A 23,022-nucleotide genomic window follows, 5' to 3' on the forward strand; every position below is an offset into this window, starting at 1 on the left:
GTGTGTGTGTGTGTGTGTGTGTGTGTGTGTGTGTGTGTGTATCTGTAATTGAATTGGCTGTCTTCTCTCAAAGCTGAGAGGCCGTCTGTTCTCATTCGTATGGATAGAAAACATCATCATCAGCTGCACGTGTGTGTGTGTGTGTGTGTGTGTGTGTGTGTGGTGCTCTTTATGTTGCTACTTCTACATTATTGTGCTGTGAACATCATATCTCTTTGTATCAGTGTAAGCAAACTCTAAAGTCCACTTTCATTTTGTCTTTCTTTGTGTGTGTGTGTGTGTGTGTGTGTGTGTGTGTACTGTATTGCTTCTTCAATGCAGGGTAAATTCATTTTTCATTGTGCATTTGCAGGACACAAAGGCAGCTGTTACAGCAATGAAAATGCTGATTTTCAGGCCAGAAAAAAAAGTTTTGGAAAAGAAAAGGTTTCTTAAAAATGTATTCATTTCATTTTCTCCTTTCTCCAAGACCTCAAATGTGCTGTCAGGTCAATTGCAAACGGCTTTTAACAGCGGCTGCTGAGTGCTGAGTCAAACTACAGCTCGAAGCATGAATCATTAACGTATGCTGCAGCTGAGGTTACTGAATAAGAGATTCAGAAGAATTTTGTTTATAGATGGAGAGAGGAGAACATGAAGAGACCTCAGGTGTGTGGAAGTCCATACCAACCCGTCAGGGCTGCCAGTCGGACAAACACCGCCAGCTGGAGGGGTCGAGAGCGTCCCTCTCTCTGTCCCTCTAACACCCGGTCCTCTCCTGCAGAACTCAGTGTCTTCAGCCTTTCACTTTCAGCCGGGTTAACTTCCTGTGTCGTCGTCTGCAGCTCCGCTTAATAACACTTTCTCTTGTGACTAGTTGGGACTAAATGATTCATGTAAACCCATTAGCCTCTTTGTTTCATCCGCATTAAGAAAGACACTTATTACTTATTATATTCGTATTTTCAGTTGAATGCAGTAGGTGTTTATTATGGGCACACTCACTGAGGTCTGATTTCCACAGTGAAAGTACAGCTTTTAGTGAATGTATCTCCTCTATTTCAGGTTGTTTGGACAGATTTAGATATGGCTTTGTAATTAAAAACATTTGCGTTTATTAACGATCTAATGTACTATTGTATTTCATCTACCGTGGCTTGAATTCTCCCTTATTGGTGAGTTGCCTTGGAGAAAAGCATCTTCCAAAGTTCATAAATGTAAATTACTGGATGTGAGAAAAAAACAACCAAAAAATGAAATAGCTGTTAGTGAAGTGAAGCCGCACACATTTTCAACTTGGGTCAGCAAATGCAGCCGAGCAACATTTTGCACAGGTTCCCCACCACCACCACACTCATCTGGTCTGTGTAGGCAGTCAAACTGCAGGTAGACCTGTCCCACCAAATGATGTACATTAAGCACTTATCCTAATGTTGGTGATGTACTATACAGCTGACTCGTCAAGCTGCTTTTGATTCATTGTGCTATTTCTGCTACAGTAGCTACGAGTTTTTGACACAGGCATGGATGACTTGTGGTTTTTCTTTACGTTCACTAAATGAAGTAACAAAAAAAGAGAAAGGGGGGGAAAATGCTGCAGGGTTGAGAAACACTGGAACTGTTCTGTTTATTTCTTGTGGCTGCAAGGCTCTCAAATTAAAACATATAGCCTGCACTTTACCCTCACAGTCATTGCGTCATTTTACACTCAATATAATTGACATCGAGTGCAAAATCATTAAACAATGATCCACTGTGAAACCACTTTTAGAGGGCAAATTAAGCTGTTTGGGTTTTTTGGTTTCACTGATGATTTAATGAAGGGATACACTCAATTTAATGATTTAGCTACATTTTTAATGAGGGTCCCATCAGTTTTTGATACATAAAATCTTTCCCTTTTCATCTTAATTGAAAGTCTAAGTCTCTCTTGTCTGTATGTGTGTGTGTGTGTGTGTGTGTGGGGGGGGGTGTTTATCCATCCCTTTATATCCATCGTCCTTGACTACTCTATGTTTTGATATCACTCGTCCTCCTCTATCTCGTCTCCAGCTGCTGTATGTGGCTTTAAGGTTTGGCTTTCAACAAGATTCAAAATTAAAAACCGGAATACTCTGATTATTGAGTCCCTCCAACGGCACCCTGCCGGCTCTAGATCCTCTAACCAAAAGCTCTTCCAAGATTCAGTTTCCCAGTATAGCTACCCCTAAACTATCTAATCCCCCTCCCTCTTCGATTTGATCTTCTCTCCATTAACACTTCAACTTAAATTGTATTTGTGCTCATTTATCTCCCCCATTTGTCCATCTTCGTCTTTCCCCCTTGGCATGACTGCTTTGAATTGATTTAGTTTCTTTCAAGAAGTCAGGTCTACCACGGTGCGTCTGATATCTGCGTGTTCAGCATTTCAGCACAGTCGGATGTATTTGGATAGCCTTTAATGGTGACGGACAGAAGAGAGAAATTCCAGGGAGAAAAGAAAGCAAAGAGATTAAAGTAGAGGAAGATCAAGACGGACGTGAGCACAGGGCCACGGATACACTGACACTGTTACTCTCAGATGGGTTAATGTCTGTCTGTGTGTCAGTGTCAGACGCATGCAAATGCGCACATGCATGCCAGACGTGTCAAAGTACAGCTTTCAGAAATGTCATGTGCTCAATATGTGCTCAACATGAACTTCTCCCTGAAAGAGTGTTTAGTTTTCCTTTCTCTGTGAACCACTACAGAAACCTAAATGCACGTCGAATCATTTTGGCAAATGCAAAAAAAAAGGGGGGCAAGGAGCTTAAAAAGCCTCGACACAGCTTTGACAAATATGACAGGTAGCTTCGAAAATAGTGACATGGCATGAAGCACTGAACTGATGAATTTAGTGTTTATTAGGCAGACCCGCCCAACCCGTCGATTCTGTCTCATGATTGCCTTGCAGGATCAGATGTGACTTAAGATGCCGCTTTAAGCCACTTTCAACCATACAATACGTATTTTTATTAGTTTGGTAAGAAATGTCAATACTAACACCAGCATTCATGTGTTTATTCAAAGTCCAGTCATCATTTAGTTAATAGCTTAAAAACCAGTGTGCAGTTACTCTTTAACATAGCCGCATGCTAGTTGTTTAACTCGGTTCTGGACCAGTGTTGAATATATTTTGCGGTGTTATTTCTAGCTGAAGTGTCCTGGCAGCATGAAAAGTTGAGTCTGTATTGTAATCCCCTGGCAGCCTGAACCCAGCACCATTTCATGTCTGACCCCACCGAGCCACACTCTTCTCTGACAGCATCATGACCTTGGGGTCTCTGTGCGCTTGGCTACAGCGGATTCAGGATACTGATTCTTCTGAGAATAGTGTTTGTAACGTGTGTGCGCGCGTGTGTGTTTTTTTTAGCATTTGTGCCAACTACCACATCAATGTGCCAGCTGGACAGTGGCAGTGAGACCTGTAGCTGTACCGCCAAAAACACACACACACACACGCTGGCATGCTGGTGTCGTCTCCACTGCCAGTCATGCAGATTTGATATCATGTAATAGGGAGAACAGTCCCAATCATGCCAAAAGCAGCATCTAGGGAAATACACGCACGTTTGCACGGTCGGTAGAGCCAGTACACAGCACAGCTTGACTGTGGCTGCTGTCCCTAGATTACTTGGAATAGATTAATTCCAGATTAGTAGGATGATGATAATCAAGGATTGGGTTCACATAATTGGCAACTGTACAACAGTCCATGTGATTAAAAACACAATACTTTTGTTCTGCTTCTTCTATTCCTGTGATTGAGGAAGTTTTCTGAGTAGTTTGTGAATTAAAGCCTCATTATTTGTATTGTTGCTGTTAGGTAAAGCTTGAAATAAAAACTATCAAATTAACTCAATATTGTCGGACACAATTGCTTTTCTCCATATGTACTAAAAACATACTGTATGGATTTCAATGTATTTTACCATTGTCTAGTAACAGAGCCCAACTTTTGAAATCTAACGCTTATCAACCTTAAAGCTGCTAACTGTTGAAATTAGCAATTCAGTGAATTTAGTCATTTAGCTGTACTGGCAACTTTGAGTGTACTTGATTTATGGAGTCACAACTATGGGATGTCTACTGGGTTTTAAAAGTGTTGGGTTTACTCATAAAACGATGGATTGTATTCATATTCAATCTTTTTTTGTGAATTGTCAGTTAGAACTCCCAGAAGCTCATCATCTCACAATGGTCAAGTGTCAATGTTGGCAGAAACTTTGAAATCCTAAAAAGTTATTTTAAAAAAACTAACTGAAAAAGTGTGCTGTAGTAATAAATAATTCTAAACCATATCATCCCTGCTGGTTTTCAATCATACTCTCAAACTTTGGCCAGAATGGCCATTAAAGACTTAAGTAAGTAGGTAAATTAGTTTGCCTTAAGTTGGTTCGTGATGGCTACGATATTATTTTGATTCTTAAATTTATGTTTCTGAACAATCAAGTAGTTTAATTATGCAGAAAATGAAGGGCTGTTTGAGGCCACTGCAGTCTGTCAACAGTACTGGTTTATGTATAACATCAATATGAATTTATTGCGATAGTTCAAGGGATGACCGCCTTTGATACAAAACAAATTAGATACCTGACAGTTACAGTAACAGTACTGCAGAGTAGTGATATTACACCTTTGCTTTCACTCTTGGTGTGTTTCCATGGAATCTGTATCTGTCAGCAACCCCCCCCCCCCCCCCTTGCTTTGTTTCGGCTGTTATCACTGTTTCCTCAGCAGCTGCATTTCTCTCTTTTTCTCTATTTGTCTTTTTATTCTCCCACTGACGTCCCTCTATCTCTAAAATAGTATCCTCCCTCTTTCATGCTGTTTGCTTCCTTTTATTTATTTCTCATGTCGTCTTTGTCTCCCCTTCACACGCCCTGCTTTTGTGCCAGGATACAATGTTGTTGCTACATGCATCCTCCATCTGTTTCATGCCCCCCCCCCTACTTCCAACCTCTTCCGTCTCGGAACAAAGACACCTCGGTGAACATACTGTGCTCATGGATTTCAGCCGTCAAGTGTTTTCTACCTTGCTTGTTCGGGTAATGATCCACGACACGTATCGAATCGAACATGGAGTACTAATTCAGTAAATGCTGATAAAAGTACTCTTAGAAACAGCTCCTTTTCCAGACGCAGTACTTGTAACTGAAGTGTTTTAATGCTATAATTGCTTTCATCAGCTTGAAATTCACACTCATTGATAACATTTCCTGTTAAGGCTTGTTTGTGCACACGCAGGTTCTTTGTCGTACATCACACCAGAATTTAAACAAAAGAAATCCAAAGGTGGAATATGGGCTTTAATTTCACGTCCCAATAAGTTTCCTGTAAAATTGTATTGTATTTAATTGTGTTCTTTATTTACTGTAAAGTAGCTAAAAGACCACAGGAAGTTGGGAACAAATCAGCTGATCAGTATCAGCCTCTGCTTTACTAGTCGAGACTTTGTGGTGTCTTAGTAATCTGTGTCAGTCTTCCTCATTGTGCTGCTCCTGGTTTTGCTTTGGTCCTATACCTGCTTACTGTAAAGCTGCTGCTGCTGCTGCTGTTAACAGAGATGCTAAGTAGTAGCCGCTGGTTATGGAAGTCATTTCACCCACTTTAACTTCCCATTCGAACGTTTCCTTCTCATGATATCCTCAGTGTTTCTTAACATGATCCCTGTAGGTTCCTGGGTAATTTCGCAAATTGTAGTTTTGTTTCATGGCTATATATTTTATGGACTTTGTTTCTGAGGAATAATGTCTTTCTGCAGCAGTGTTGTGTTGTGTGGCTGTTAACGCAACGACAACCATATGCTTCAACCGCTGAAGAAGGCAGGAATCAGAGCCAAAACCAATTTACAATCCAAAAGTGAATTGATTGAAACTTCTGAATAAATCATGTTTCTACAAAACACAATTTTTACTGTAGGTTCCAATCGCCGTCAGTAGTACATGCATCAGAATTTTAAAGTTTGTGAATGTTTTTTTCTTACTGTGGGAGTCGTGGTTGATTCATCTCGGGTCTTCATACACACAGTAGCGCATCCATTACTGAACATTGTCAAAAAAATGAACAGGACTTTATTTTATTATCTTATTCATTATTTTCTCTTTATTCGCTGTATTTGTTACCTCTTGACTTGTGCGATGTGTGTGCTATATTGTCGCCAGATTCTTGCTAATACACGGCGTTAACATCTAACTGTGGATCCTTCCAAGAAGTCTTTTGATAACTGTTTATTTTACTGCAAGAGATTAGTCAAATCACAGCACCTTTCTTGTTACATTTTTGTTATTATTCAGTCCTTGAAAAATTAATTTCGACTAAAATGTTCATGTTGTGCTCTCAAGGAAACTGCAGCAACATTTTTACTCCCAGAACCGACCGGTCTCAAAAGATCCTTTTCATAACGTTCCTGTTTCCTTTCTGTCGTCTGGGTTTCATTTTCCACCAACATGGCTTGTGACAACAAAGCTGTCAGTTCGCGAATGTCGCAGCGTTCTTGGCAACCTTTTGTGCTTGCTGTTTGTGAGCTGTGAATACACCACTGTTAACCCTTTATTGCTTATCTTTCAGCCCACACACACACAAACACACACACCGGGTATTATACATAAATACACCCCCACACTAACAGATGACTGGATGTTTTGCATGTCGAGGACATTCCTAAATACCATTAATCCTCTGATCCAGTCAATTATCACGGACACACACACACACACACACACACACACACAGTTTCATGGCTGAGCACAACCTTTGCCACTCTCCTAGGATAGATCCACAATGAGGACAAAGAAAGTAAACTATATTGTAGAAGGAGAAGAAAAGAAATATTGCAGACTTTACTTTTTGTTTCTCACACACATTTTCCTCCCTCTCATTATACCTTCTTCCATCACATCTCCTTTTTTCCCTCCCTTCCTCTACCTCCATCTCCTTTTCTCTCTTTCTCCCCATCTCCGGAAGAATATAGCAATTACAGTCCAGAGTTTGTAGAGGCATTTGTAAATGATTGAAAGAGAGAGAGTTAGAGAGTAGAGCTGAAAGTCTCTATTGTCACAGTCTGTGTCAGCGGGAGGCAGGAGGAGAGGAACAGTCTCTCCCTCCCTCTTTGTCCTCCCTTCGCCTCATCCCGAAGCCAAAGAACCAAACTCAATTAAAGCTGCGAGCAGCGATGAACGGGCCCTCGCAATCTGCAGCGCGTCGGGGGGGCCGGCGGGACTCCGGCCTGCGCGTCCGAGAACGTCCGCGACCGTCGGACGGTGCGTCCGCGAGCGAGACGTTTTCAAACCCCCGTGGACCACCTGATGCTGGAAATGATGCTTCGCAAATAGTCTGATGCTTCCTGTATCCGCTGCCTGGCGCTGCAGAACGCGTGCAAACATGCATCATGTAGCTCTGTGTCAAATGTAAACCACATTGTGTAAAAGTCATGTAAATCGGAGGTGTTTATCATAAAATCCAGATTTCCTTTCGCCAGCAGGTGGCGCTGTGAGTATTACTGGAAATTAGCTTGTCGACATCCTCAGGCCATGAGTGTTATCAAGCATGAGAAGTTTGGGACAGTTTGGAACAAGTTCAGCTGAGTTACATCAGACATTTCCTTTAGCCAGTAGGCTTTGCGGGTTTACTGTAGCGCCCCCTAGTGGTCGAATGCAAAACAATTATCAGGGTATGTTACTGGATGCAATGTGCACATATGCTGATTATTTTGGGAATTTAGAACAAATGGTTGAGAAGTTATGTGTATTGATATTTTGCCACGCACCTAAGAAGTGTATTGGTACATATCTTGTAAACACAAAGAGATATCAAAAATATTTTGATAACTTTTGATGATCTAGATCCACTTATGATCCACAGCAAATTTCGTAGAAATCGGAGCCAGCGTGTAGGAGTTCGCAAAAATGTGTTTTTTTTTCACTAAATTCAAAATGGCTGACTTCCGGTTGGGTTTAGAGCTTAGAGCTCCGGGGGCTTTTTTGTCAGTCTACATGTGATACATCTGTTTACCAAATGTTATACATCTAAATTTTATATATAGATAGTGAAATGTACTGCGAGGGCTGCATCGTCGAAATATTGTATAAATTCATACAGAATTGAAAATGGCAGACTTCCGGTAGGGTTTAGAGCATGGTCCCAAGAGACTTATTTTTAAGTCTCCATAGGATACATGTGCCTACCAAGTTTCATACATGTAGCCAACACGTAGCGCTGGGGCTGCTCTTTTGAAATATTGTAGGGGGCGCTATAGAGGCAATTTAAAACGGCCAATAAAGAAAATCATATAAAGTATTTCTTCCAATGACCTGTGACACATGTAAAAAGTTCCATGAGTTTTTGATTATCCCAACCACTAAACCATCAGCTTTCTTTTTCATGGCAAACTATGTGTCGCCACGGCAACAGCGTTCAACGAAAACTCAAAAAATTCATGATGATGCATCATCAATGTCTTCAGGCTATCCTTACCAAATTTTAGACTCATAAGGTCACCTGGCTAGGAGGAATAATTAAAAGTATAAAATATGACATTTCCTTTAGCCAGTAGGCGGCGCTATGAATTATTGAATTTTTTTCAATTGAAGTATGTTTAGGCTTGAAGTAGCATAATGCAAAATAAGTTTTGTGCTAAGTAGGCGGAGCTTAGGGGTCTGGTTGTCTTTTTTGTAGCTCTAGCTCAAGTAGACATGTGTGTCAAATTTCAAGTCAATCGGACATACTGGCCTAGGGGCGTCGCCGGTCCGACTTGTAGGGGGCGCTAGAGAGCCATTTCTTAACACAGAAAGATGCATTCTTTTTCAGATGGCTATATTCACCAGGCCTGACAAGTCCCCAAAATTTGGTGAGTTTTCATGCATGGCAAGTCCTCCAACCATGCGTACGTTTACCCAAACGGGTACAATATCAATAGGGCCTTCGCGGCCCGACGTTGTCGGTAGCTCGGGCCCTAATTATAAACTCTCTCTGCAAAATCTGACCCTGGCACTGCCTCAGTTGTCACTTAAGGCATGAAGGCACAAAAAGTCTCAGAACAGGACTGCTGATTAACAACCCGCCTGTCGTGTAGTTTCCGTGGTCAGATGGCCTGAACAGTGACTCTGTGAGGACCGGGCCAGTCATGGTGTTGTGCTCACGGATTCAGACTTCAGAGGAAAAATACATTTGTTTAGTCCTGCGTCACTTTATTTCTCCGTTATTCAGATTTAATCCCAAACACGTGCAGGAAGATGTTTTGTTGCCGTCGATTTAGCGTTCGGTCACTTTGCATGGAGATGTTATCGTGTTGAGAGATAGAAATATTTGATTGCAATCACTGAGCAAAGACATCATTTCAAAGTTTGTCTTTTATGTTATGCATCGCACCATTTTAGACAAAGCAGTAATTACAGTATTTAACATGATGGTGCTTGTTTCCACCTTAAATACAGTGAGACTATGTAGTTGCAAATAGTTCCTCTATAAAGCGGAATCCATCCTCCAATCTCACGATTGACAGTAAAACAAAGTATAAAAATAAACGCAGCAGATCAAAAATATCATTATCTTATTCCACGCATTCTCTTTGTCAAAACTTGGCACCTATACGTTACCCACAATGCAACTAAACCATCCACTTGTTGGTCTAAGATGTGAGTGTGTTATGCTAGTAGCAGCTAATATAGCCTCAGGCGTGGATGAGGAGCAGGCAATAGAGTTCTGGTGAGCTTCGTTCCAGCTCCAAACTCCCAGATTGTCTTTTATTTTCAAACTTCAGCTTCAGCTGTTGCTGACTCAAATTATTCACCCGAGGCAATTTACCACATTTTGTCCTGGATCTCCCTGTGGAGCCACAAAACGATTCATGCTACGTTTCTCACATAAGTAGCAGTGTTAACAGTAGCTGTAGAAGGACCCCTTTAAAAAGGACATTTCCGCAACTATTGGATCTCACAAAAAAGTATTGACTATTTGAATCACAAGTTTATCATTAAATTATTCATCAAAATACATTTTTTCATCGTATGATTAATTAAAAAACATAGTCCATAGATAGCCCTACACAATAATCTGTGTAAGACCCCCATTAGAGACCATGGATTAGAGGTTTTCTGTACAATGGACACATGGACAACCTACCTAAACTTACTAAACAGATTTGTATTTATCCAAAAGGGACCTGAGGATTATGAGACCAATCCAAAATATGGGCGACTCAAACAGACCCAAATGGAGAGAGAACATCAGCAGTGGCAGCATGAAGCAGTTCACACTCTCTGTTTTACCGAAAAACACAGACTCGATATCTGCTGCAACAGAATGACCCAAAACCGATTAGACTGAATATAATTTGGTCCTGGCCCCGCTTACTGTATGTCTGGGTCACGTCTGTCTTACCAGGGACCAGATGGACCAGTTAAAACCTCTACACATGGATCCCATTTTCAGATCCACTGGCCTGGTGGAAAGTGAGTGGAGGTGTGAATGTTGTCTTTAATATTTCAGTGATCTTTCACCTTTTGACATATGAATTATGGGGTGTGAGAAGGCCAGAACGAATCAAACAATCTGAGTCAGGAAGAGAGAGAAACAGAAAGCACTACATTCTGTGGATGGATGCCGCGTCAAAAAAACAACCCTCAAAACCGACCAAACTCTGGACGCTCCCCTTTTCCTCCTCGTTCTGTTCCCTTGTTATCAGATTTGACCCAGGCTGAATCACAGCCTCAAAGAGGCCTAGTCGCTGTGTGTTTACAGTGCTCACTGCCTCAGGTCTGCTCTCAGTGTGTTGTGTTGGAACATTTGCCACTAACCTAATTGCTCAGAGAGATTTTGTCCATTATTATCGTGTTTGTGTGTGTGTGTGTGGGGGGGGGGGGTGCAAGTGTATATGAGTATATTTGCAGACAGAGCAGTGATGTATCCCCCAAAGTGCAGCGGGTGTCCCAGATAGAGCGATCATGAAGCTTGATTATAATGTATTACTGTAATATCACCACATAGATAACTATGAGATATATTACGTGTGTGTGTGTGCGCGTGCATGCATGTGAGATAATTGCAAAGCTATCAACCTACTTTAGAGCTCTCATTATTCACTTCTTCCTCCAACAACATCAGATCAAACCCACATTTTTTTTCTACAATGCGCATTACACACACACACACACATGCACACACTTTGTATTATTCATGTCTTCTGTGTCAGAGTACAATAGGATGATGTCAGTGTTTAGTTTAAAAGCTTCCTAAAGCACTTTGGAAGCTTTCTGACCTCCCTGTCTCCATCTTTTTGCATCAAAACAACAACAACATACATGTGAGTCGAGCTCCACTTATTAAGACTGAAGTGCATCACTTCCTCTGGAGCTCATCGTGACGAGAAGTTCAAACCATTAGTTGGCAGGAGTCACTGCGGTCACTCCTCGTAAATCCACAAATAATTGTTTCTACATTTCTGCTTTTGTACATACCAAACAAAATTTAAAATGTAGTGAGGTTGGACAGAACCACGCTAGCCGTTTCCCCCTGCTTCCAGTCTTTGTGCTAAGCTATAAGCTCCTGGCTTCAGCTCCATACTGAACACACAGATATGAAAGTGGTATCAATCGTTTCATCTAAACTCCTCGCAAGAAAGTAAATAAGTGTATGCCCGAAGAGTGTCGAAGTATTCCTTTAAAACGATTGACGTTTGGCAGGTAACGCTCAAATATTGGATGTCTCTGCTCTTCGACTAATTGAATACTCCAACCAGTTTAAAAATCCTGGCCCATTAAATATTCTGTGCCTCGAACACTGTGCCTCGTTATCGGTTTCATTCACACTCGGGCCACATGGTAGATTTATATGCAGTCATGTGGCTACATATCATCTGGAAAGAGACTTCACTGAAAGCCTGGTTTTTAACCCTCAAGTGTTTCTGCTCTAGCAGTAAATACAAACCTCTGTGATTCCAGGAAACCCAGTGTGTACTGTGCAGCTAACTTATAGTCAGGGAGCCTTGTCTTGTGCAGAGACACCATGCACTAAATTTGCCTTGTACTAGATTTAAGACTTGACCTAAATAACGATATAGGTCTCTGAAGTAGGTTATCTGTTCATATATATATATATATATATATATATATATATATTTGTGTGGCTTTCTTTTACAGACAACATTACTGCACTATTAAACTGGTGCTCAAATGTAATTTGCATCTGCAATCTGCATTGATTAATTAAATGATTTTAGTATCAAAAAACAACAACACAACATGATCTAAAAATAGCATCTTTTTGTGTTTGTATTTTCTGTTGCTGTGTCTTTTTTTTTTTTTGCCGTCCGAACACTAACCAACATTATTCTGAGACTAGATGAAAACACCGTGTTCCACTTACCGTCCCATTAGTGTGAGAGGAGAAGAGGAAAGCAGAAAACATGAGGGGTTGAGAGTGGAGAGGCTGGAGGGTGCTGGGCAGAAGTGATCGGGGGGGGGGAAAGGCTGTTGGGACTATTTGCATTCAATTCTTGCGGGTGATAAAGAAGTGTGTTATGAAGACGTAACCTTGTTGGCATCGATCATGCTCCTCGCCTGTGCAGCGTTGATTGGAGGGGACCTCTCGACACAAAGCGCATGCGTCAATGCTAAGTGGATTATTAAGCCATGTACCTCTCTTCTCTGCGGTACAGTGCTCTCATACTGTGCAATGATACACGTATCATGCAACATGAGACGTACATTATCAGTGGCTCTGATGGCGGTGATGATCCTAACGTCTTAAAAGAATATTCTATTACTTTAATAGTTTTCTTATTGAAACAAATCTCATTAAAGACCCAAAACAACAATGTTGTTTTTTTTCTACGACATAAAATACCTCGGGGTAAATACCCCGATCGTGATTTTTGAAGTTGTGTCTTTAAAAAGACTGTTGCTAACAAGCGGCAAAATGAGACTACAGAGGTTGTCAGGGTTTTCGTGTGAAATCAAATTATAAATTGGAATTAGGTATCGGTGTTGAAGTCACGCAAAAGGTGTAGTTTAATAATGGCCTAACGTTTGCTTATTACTTCTTCCGATTGCATTCACGCTTCAGAAATCATAAAAGTGGTGTTCATTTGTGAAGATTATCTTGTTGAACAAAACGTGTCAGTATCATAAACGTTACACAGAGCTTATTTTCTGCAATAATCAAGAAGCCACTGGAAACATCCCATTGGCTTTTTGTTGAAGAAACCTGATGCTAACTTCCAGGTTGGCCTACAGAAATGCATCGTCCCTACAGCGCTCCATGCTTCCCGACTTCCCTACATTGACTTTAGTACTTAAAGCCACAGTACGCTTAAAAAAGTGTTCAAACAGCTTCTGAAACTAGTCACACGCATGTCTTGTACCTTTCTGAAACTCTCAATACAACAACGGTTGTTACACATTGTCATATGTGCAAGTGAGTGTCCACAGCAGCAGAATTGTGTGTGTGTGTGTGTGTGTGTGAGATTGATTCAAAATAAACTACAGAACATGTCCCCCCAGCACACAGTTTGGCTCATGAATGTGTTGTTGGAGAAAAATGGAGCTCTATTACACAGAAGACTAAGATCTAATAAAAAATATGTGTTAGTAGGATCTGTTAATTGCTGGTTTAAGTCTTATCGTGTGATTTGTTGAGACTAAGAAAATGACAGAACATTGCCAGCCTTATCTGTTCAATGTATGTGTGGTACTTGTAGTAGCAGTGTTTGCTTAGAAGCAGGGTAATAAAGTATGTCTAACGTGTCCACCTAAAATGATTAATTACACACAATTACAACTAACAATGAACGTACTAAAGCATCTTCTATGTAAAAGCATTGTTGATCAAATGACTCTTGACATTATAGATTTTGAGTGACAAACGTGTAATCTGATGATGTTCTTGTAAATGAACTACCAAGTTATTCTTCTGCACTGATGAGTGCCCCAGAAGGAGTGCTCACAGCCTGGTTTGTTAAAATGAGGGTTATGGTCTCAGGACTTTGGTTGGAGCCCAAACAGCAAAGCTTGCTCGTATATTTTAATGATGCTGGCTCCCTGAACGAGGGGCTGTGTATTTATTATGCGCGCCAAAGATTTAAAGCCAACCATTCTTTTCAAATTGGTCTGAACCCGCAATCTCGTGCACGCGAATACACACGCGTTGATGGCATTTGATCCGTCCGTACTCAAAGGAATGATGGATAGATTTGTAGGGATTCAACATATGGTGTGGCTTCATCGCCGAGCAGCGTAATTACCCTTCGTTTTGTGTTTACATTGACTGACTTCAAAGTCTTTGTTTATTTTGTAGGAATATATGTTTTCCAAAGCCTGTGCATCTTATTAAATGCTGCAATATGCAGAGTGTATCCCTTGGAACCATTATTTCTCCACACATTGCTTTTGATACACCTACAGTATTGCTTTGAAACTAAAAGCTCTCTCGTCTGTCCCTCACTCCCTACATCCCTCGTTGCCTCTTGCTTTCCTTCTCGTCTGTTTTTCTCTCCACTTTATCTTCTTCCTTCTCTGTTATCCTCGTCATCCCACTAACACTTCCATCTCTCCTTGTTTCCTCAGTGGGACGTTTGTTGATCGAGTTCAGCTCCCAGATGACGATGGAACGAGTGCAGAGAGAAAACCCTAACGTGACAGACGGAGGCCGCTACACGCCTCCTGACTGTCGGCCTAGATGGAAGGTCTGTATATACAGTGTGTGTGTGTGTGTGTGTGTGTATATATATATATACGTGTCTGTCTGTCTGTTCTTCACATGCTTTAATTTAAGTGTGTATACTCACATGTTTTATTATGGGAGCCCATTTCTGTCAGTATATGAAATTAAAAAACTACAATAATTTATGCATAATCAAAATTGAAATACCGTGGTTAAGTCAGAGTCATGATCCAGTAAGTCATAATTATGAAATAATAAACAATTATGAGATAATAAGTCAAGAGTATGAGCGTGTTAATAATTTTAAAATGTTGACCTGGCAAAAATCTGGCTTTCAAATTATATCTCAATTTTGGATCAATATTAGGACAAACCAGAAGTCTGTACAGCAATACTTTTCCCACAGTAGATGTGATCATATTTAGTCATAGTCCTATGTGGTATATTGCTCTATTAAAGTGTTATTTGTCTTTCTCGGCCACACAATACTTCAGGTCAGGGTGCTTCCTTTAGCAGTAAAAAAAGACACGAATCACCCGTCTCAATGCTTAACAATACAGAAACCAAGGTCAGTTTGCTGTCAGTCTTCATCTGAGTGCAGAATTACCATGCGTACACGGTAAATTATAGTTCAACCTTGGACTGTTGGGACAGCTGAGAAAGACTCACTTACAGCTCAGAGATAGAGGACGGCCTCAAATCTGCAATGCCATTGACAGCTACTTCCTTTGGCTGCTTCATTCATAATTAATGAGAACCAACTTTATGTACAATGTGACATTAAACAGGGGGATTTTCCAAGGAAAATATTTTCTGGTGCAGAACGGTTCACAGGATGAAACAAAGCTCATTTACAAACAAACACTTTGTCCATCTCTACAGAAAGGTTTCAGATAGTGCACCGTGACTGTTTTACTTACCAGCATTGATTTAGTTATGCATTTGAATGGTTCTCCAACAGATACAGATGTTGATGTGTGTTATAGTACAAACAAATGACCAACCCAAACTGTCCCTGTGGTTTAGGTGGCCATCATCATCCCGTTCCGTCACAGAGAAAACCACCTAAAGTACTGGCTCCACTACCTCCACCCTATCCTCAGACGGCAGAGGATTGACTACGGCATCTACATCATCAACCAGGTTAGATCAGGCCAGATGTGCTGCAGATACACCGTAAAGTAACACCAGCACCCACATGAGCCCAATGGCGTAAAGACCTCTTTGTTATGATAAACTGTATTACAGGCCATGTAAAGGGCTTGAGGAATTATCTTGTTGCAAACTCAAATTACCGTCGGACAAGAATTAGACCTGAACTAGAAATCACCTCATCAGTCCATCGGGTATTTAAATTCATTAACATGGTGGGGAAAGTCTATTACTGCATGTAGAAATTGAGAACAAGTCAATTTGCAGGTGCATCAACCCCTGAAGGCTGGCCTCCCCCTCCTCTCATCCCTAGCTGGTCTTCATTGACTGCGTCTTCTTCTGACAAAAACCCATCTGCAGTGAAAATCAGCAACGTGTTTACGTTCACTTCGCTCAGTTCAGCGGAAGCACAAGCAGCCTGATTTTCTAAGCAATGCCGTGAGAGAGTGCGAGTCTTTCATGCTGCGTTGGGTGAGAGTTCTTCTCCTTCTACATTATAAGCAATGAGCTCTCCCTTCTGCCCTTTCTCTCCCCTGTGGGCCTTGCGCAACACCTTAATCACTCCCCCCTGTAGAACAGACCTTTGGTTCCGCCTTCCCTGCTGTGCTCTGCTCTCTCTCAAACACACACACACAAACTTACCCCTTACCCCCCAAAAGTCTTTATGTAATGTCACACCTCGAGGTAATCTGATTTTACAGTTGACAGCGGCGTCAGTAACTCTTTCACCTACACTTCAAAGAGATACTGATCCACTGCCTGGCTCAGAATGTATTCCACTCTGTGATGCAGAGGTTCACAGAGGGCTGTTTTGAAGTGGAAATTACTCCCATGTATTTATAAATGCATTTGAAGTTGAGATTCGTAAAAAAAACAGATATGTTCTCTCACATTGTGTAGAGGGGTTCATTTCTGCCTCCTGATTTTGGATGATTTTGAATTGACCCAAATATATAAATACTACAGCTGCAGGTATCTACTTTACTTCCTGTACAAGTACGTATGCCCGCTGAGAGAGCCCCTCTTTAAAACTCTTATAGACTGTTTCCAAAAAAGGACTGACTCATCGGCAACGGCTGAAGGGCAGAAAACAAGAAAAACCTTTCGTCTCTCTTGATTGAAATTTAATTTTATAATAATTGGTAAGGAAGGATATCTTGAGGTTATACTTTTTTAATATAATATATATCTAATATTATCATTTTGCAATGAATGTATAGCTCCAAATCTTAGCTTTGCTGCTGGTCCTTTGTACCTAGGATTAATGTTTGAATTGAGCTCTGGACAAATGCTTCTTCCCGATTAGTCTGAAAACTTAAGTAGTCTGAAAACCACACAGTTTGCCTGGAACTTATCATCCTAAAAGTGCAATGTTTATGCCACATAGTGGAGTTTTGTGATAATCTTGTTGACAGATGATCATACATTAGATCAGTTTGATTTTTATAAGCTTGATGGACCCAAACGTGATAAAATAATTACCCCGAGGCATCGCTTACTGTTATCTTAGAAAAAACAACAACACATCCAAACTTATGCAGGGGCCTATCTTGAAATCTATCCAATTATCTTTGCATTTTGTTGCGCTCACTATCAAATCCTCCGATGTACCTGGATTGCCTTTAGAGAGGTCAGGCAGGACACACAGATACTCAAACTGCCAGACCGTGACGCAGGACGACGACAAACAGGACGGACAAGCGGGCAGATTGAGAGGAGCCGTATCAGAGCGACAGAGGCGGGATTTTGACGACAAGGAATCCTGATGGGCAATTAAAGCTTTTCACCTGGCACCGCTTTCCGAGAGGAGAGCGGAGAGCCATTTTCTACCTTGCTCGCTCGAATGTTAAATGAGTGGAAGTCTGGTACCTTTTAACACAGAGCCCCCCTGGAGGGGGGGTCGCCCCTCAAGCCTCATTCTTGCTAACAGATAATGGCTGTCATGTCCTTAGAGTCAAAGTGGAAAGAAATGCCCCTTGGAGAAAAAAAAAAAAAATCATCTCCATATATCATATTTTCAAACTGGCTTGTGGCCTGGCCAGTTTACAGGGAACAACCAGCTGCTCAATGTACTGTGCACAAACAGGCTAGTGAAGAGAAATGCTCTTTAGAATATAATTATTATTTATAGATAACAATAATTGTCACTTTGGTGTCGTGGGATTTCATTCTTACTTAACAAAACCAAAACAATGAGCACTCTGACTTCAAAACACATAGTTCTGGCTCACTTATATCTTCGTTCTGAATTCATGTGAACATTGCTTCAGGTTGAATGCTGGTCTTTCTGCTCGTTGCACCATCCCGCCGCCCTCGTTTTCGCCTCAACTGGACATTTCTAAGTAGCTATCTTCGCGCCCTGCAAAGCGGTGTTGCTGTTGAGGTACGGTGAGTAGGCGTTGCAGAGGGATCATGCAGAAAGTTATATGGCAACCTTGCTGTTCTGCCCTGCTGCTCCGTGTCCTCTGGCCAATGTTTGTTTTGTTGGCCACCAGCTCATCATGTAAACTGGAGAAAAGCCCAGAGAGAGAGGCCGAGAGAGAGAGGGACGGAACAAACAGAAACGCAGGTGAGAAAGAAAGAGGGAGGGAGGGAGGGAGGTAACCGAGTGACAGAAGTGATGAAGAAAGAGGAGCCATCTGCTGTTATGCTTTTTATGTGAGTTTAAGGTCGATCCAAAGCTGGATATCATTATTGATTTATAACGTCTAATACTCTGCCGCTATAGGGGAAGTCTGTAAGTCACATAATATTCTGCCATTTCTTGTTTCTTCACTGACATCTGCAGAGGTGGAAGAAGTACACAACCTTTTTACTGAAGCAAAAGTACCAGTACCAAGTGTTAACAAAGTACACAACTCAAAGCAGTAAACAATATGTGCATATTCTGAAAAGAAAAATTTTTGAAAGTAGTCTTTCACAAAACAATCTAATCTCTATAGCCGTGGCATTTTTGCACCAGCAGAGATTTGAGAGGACAAAAAGGAAAGCGGGATAAAATGCAACCGACTGTCATCTGGTTTCAACTAATACAACACGTTAAGCTTCTGCTGCGCCACTTGCTCCACTAATCCACCAAGATATGACCCGCTACCCCGTTTCTCCTCCTGCCGCCCCTCCAACCACTCGTACACACACTGGTTCAGTAACTCCTCTGCATCTGTCGAGAGTCTCAGGTTGGTGTTGCAAAGGAAGGAGAAATCCAGTCCGCCCTTCACACAGTTTGTTATTCTCATTCACGTCGACACTTCAGCTCCAGCGGTGTCCGGCACTGAGTGGACACCAAAGGATGGGGATGGATTAAGCTCTGAGTTTCTGTCTGTGTGTATTTGGGCTCTTTGGTGATGGTGACATCAAGGAGGACCACGCAGTTCATTTGGGATGCACCCACGAACAATTGACACGTCCTGTAACGGAATTTTATCCATAATCATCACCTGCTTTTGGATTGATATTCTTTTTCCCTTTTAGTTTGAAACCTTGAAAAGTTTTTTTTTTTTTTCGCCAAAATATTTTTGGGATTTGTCAAGATTACTTTCACAAATAACACGAATATTATACAGTGAAAAAGTGGCGTACCAAGACGGCAAACTTAATTACTCCTTTCAACCTTGACAAAGGCAGCGCAGACCAGATCCACTCCTTCTGCTCTTACCTTTCACAGTAAAAGACCTAGAAATATAGTATTTGCATGCGAGTATTTTGCATTATTGTGTTTATCACGCCCCAGGTGTGTGAAGGCCTTACAGGCATCAACCAATCACAAGATACAATCCTTAAGTTCTAACCTTTCACAATAAAAGCCCTGGACATAAAGCCTACACTGCGTAATTGTTTACCAGAGGGAACTCAAATTTACTCAGAGCACTTAGTTAAAAGGAAACTCAATAAAATAGCTGATCAGTAGCAGGCTTAACAACAAGTCACCTCAGACAGACTCCAGACGCTGCTCTGGGTCAAGGATCCCAGTAGTTTGTCCTCGGCTCAAATCTAATCAAACCTTTTATTGAACGTGTGTTTCAACTGTTGCAAATTCGCATCGCTGCCCATATGAATAGTTTTGAAGAAATAAACTACATGAAAAAGCAAAGTTTAGTGTATTTTCCCTATAACACACGCCCTAGAGAGTGTTAAGGCCTTTGTACTTAGACTTTTGAAAATTCATAGCACCATATGATTACATTATCATAATACAGTTCATCTGAGAATCAGTCATCAGCTTTGCATGAGTGCAATTCAGAAACATACGTTTCCAGACATCTCCATTTCAGTTTATTAACACCAGTTTATGTGAAGAAGATTACTTAATAAGACAAGAAGGACTTAACACTGCCGAGGTGCATAAAATAAATGACAAGATAGCAAAGCAAGATATGTCTGTCTTTGCATCTGTGAATCTGGTAACAAGTTTCAGTTTGATAAAAGAGTGTTATTTAGAAATCCAGGCACCAACATAGAATATTCAATCTGTGGTGATCTTTATCTTGTTAAAAGCTATTTTTTACTCAGCTGATAGTCAGAACAAAGGCTTTTCAATTAAAACGTTCATTATTTTCTTATCTACTTGGAAAGGGTGCAGGCCTGTGTGAGATGTTTAGACGTACACCTCTTAGGATGAAGAAAAGGATGTGCCAGACTTTAGTTTTTACTCCCTCTTTTAGTGTCTTTCACTTTCATCACCACTCCAGCCCATGTGTGGTTAATGCACTTTATATCTTCTGCTACTAGAACTTGAAAATTTATTATTTCTTTTTTTAAAGGAGAAAGGAACATGAGGGAGTTTTTGTGCAGTTGGCCGTGAACAATAAGATATTGATCTGATGAGCAACAACTCTTTCTTTCCTCCTCCTTGCCCCCTTTTCAACTTTATGTTTCAGTGTTTGCTGGAGCGTCGTTACTGTTTTGTAGACAAACTGTACAGTGAAATAATGTTCTCATTCACTCCGTACCCTTAGACCCCATTGAGTCCCAGATGCAAAGTGCTTTATGTGATTGTGCTAGTCTGTGCTGCAATGAATTATGGCCTTAGCTGCAAACTCCTCTTCTCCTTGAAGTAGCAAAACGTGGGATGTCTACATGACATTAAGTCCCGATATCCATTAACACCACCTGCAGTGGATCGTAGTGAGATAAAAACACTGTGACCTTTTTAAATTCAAAACTCCTGAAATGGCTATCTGACTTCTTTTTTGTAACCTTTAATAAACCTTAAACCGAACAGTCAGATAAAGTCTCTATGTACAGTATGCATACACTATGTCCAACATAAAAGAAAAATCAAACGTTTTTTTAATTCATATCTTCAGACCCTCATTGTCTACAACAGCAGCCATACATCACTGGTGAAAACATTGACCATATCACACTGAAGAGTTCAGAATGAATACTAATTAAGCTTCTATCTTGCCATTGTCACAGCGCAGGTGTTAGTGGGGATAGATGGGTCAAGCAAGCATGGGACTTTTGTCCAGAGGACGACTGTTCGTGTCCCGTACGAAACTAAAAGTAAATGTTGACATTTTGTCACGGCAGTCATGCGAGTCATTAATCAATGTGAGTCGTTAGAGCCGGTGGTGTCGTAAGTCACTTTATTCTCGTGAGTCGCTATAGTCACGTGACTCGTTTGTCAACCGATAGCCAGGTGAGTCGTTAGTCAGTCAAGGTAAAGTCAACCAAGCTCATTTCCTAAACCGGACTAAGTGGTTTTGTTACCAAAACCTGAACTTCCTGTGAAGACGGAACTTCATTTTAAAGACACTGTGCATGTAGTAACGAGTCACTGACACGTCCACACCTGAAGCTAGAGGGGTACCTAGAGCCTCATCGTTTGAACCTCAGGGTCCACTGACCAAACATCTGTATTTAACAAGTTGGTAGTGAGAATGTGTTGCAAAATCCGTTCATCAGACTATTTCTTTGAAAAATAACTCTTAAATCATCAAAGTCTGTAAAGCACAGAAGAGAATAGGATTCACTCACACAGTCTGTTTCCTAAATACTTTTGAATCTGCCAACCTTAAAAACCAGAATAAGACTAGCTGTTAGTATTTAGCATGTGTTCCTTTCTCCAAATGACTTCATCCTTCAGATTCAAAATCATGAAATAGCCTAAACTCAGGCAATTTAGCAGCTGATCAACCGACAACAATGTTAAATCACAGAAGACCTGTCGCACACATTTGTCAAGGCCCTTCAGACAGGTGCTAATGCTACTTACAATAAAAGTGCAAATCATTAGTTAGGAATTTATTTTGAATAAGGTGCACAAATATAATTTGAGGCACAATGCAACAGCAAATTGACATTCAGCCTTTTAGTGATGCATAATTTAACCTGCCTTTCACACCTCACTGTTCCCTTCAATCAAGCGTCCATTAACTGAGAGCCATTGAGACAGCAAGAAAAAAACACAAGTATGGTCCCTGCTCACACATTAAACGTCTACATAATACAGTATGTGAGGCTGTTAGTTTGCTTTACAGAGTTTTGTCTCACTTTTTTACTCAGTGAAAGTTCTAGATAACTTTATTTTGTCCCAGAAGGGCAACAGGAGCTGCAACAATCGAAGAAAATAAATACACAACACGTCGCATAGACCCAAGAGTAAACGGTACAAGACTCAAAACCAATATTTAGTGTATGGAGGAGCTTTATTGAGGCAGGCCTGAATGTGAGTGCAAATACACACAATGACATCGCGTGTCAACAAGAGATCCATGTACATCATCCTCTGTGTCTTCATGTTCTGCTGGATCAGCATGTCGGTGCTTCATCCTGGCAGTGGAGATTGAGCTGAGGGTGATTCTGCGCTCTGTAAAACCAAATAACCTTCATTTAAACTATATTAACATTAATGAAAAATACTGGCTCACGGATCAAAAAATCAGATGAAAGAAATGCTTAATAGGAGATTGAGGACAGAAACATGTATATATGCATTTGTTGTTTTTATGTGCTTCAAGGATTCTCTGTCAAGTCCCAGCTGCATCATTTTAAGTTTGATAAATAAACAGACATCAAGAGCATTTTATTACAGGCCTTTGACTCAATTTTATTTGATGTTTACCAAGAGCTTCTTCTTTTTTTTTGGGGGGGGGGGGGTACTTTGCTTTATAATCTAAAAGCTCTGCAATCATCCCTCATTTAAATTGTCTGTCTGTGTGAATGTCTGATGGTTGTGTGTAAAATCTTACCTTAATGACATGTTGGGGTTTT

At 40.9% G+C, this 23,022-nt stretch overlaps 1 protein-coding gene across 1 annotated transcript in view; it reads left to right on the top strand.

Annotated features, from left to right (window-relative positions):
- b4galt2 (UDP-Gal:betaGlcNAc beta 1,4- galactosyltransferase, polypeptide 2) overlaps positions 1 to 23,022 on the top strand; it is a 133,554-nt gene that overhangs the window by 49,917 nt on the left and 60,615 nt on the right. The window contains exons 3-4 of the mRNA XM_031865118.1: positions 14,559 to 14,677; positions 15,682 to 15,798. Coding sequence (XP_031720978.1) covers positions 14,559 to 14,677; positions 15,682 to 15,798 — 236 coding nt within the window. The remainder of the gene's footprint in view (positions 1 to 14,558; positions 14,678 to 15,681; positions 15,799 to 23,022) is intronic.

Source organism: Anarrhichthys ocellatus, unplaced genomic scaffold (assembly GCF_004355925.1).
Source record: "Anarrhichthys ocellatus isolate YVR2014 unplaced genomic scaffold, GSC_Weel_1.0 scaffold32, whole genome shotgun sequence".
Lineage (NCBI taxonomy): Eukaryota > Metazoa > Chordata > Actinopteri > Perciformes > Anarhichadidae > Anarrhichthys > Anarrhichthys ocellatus.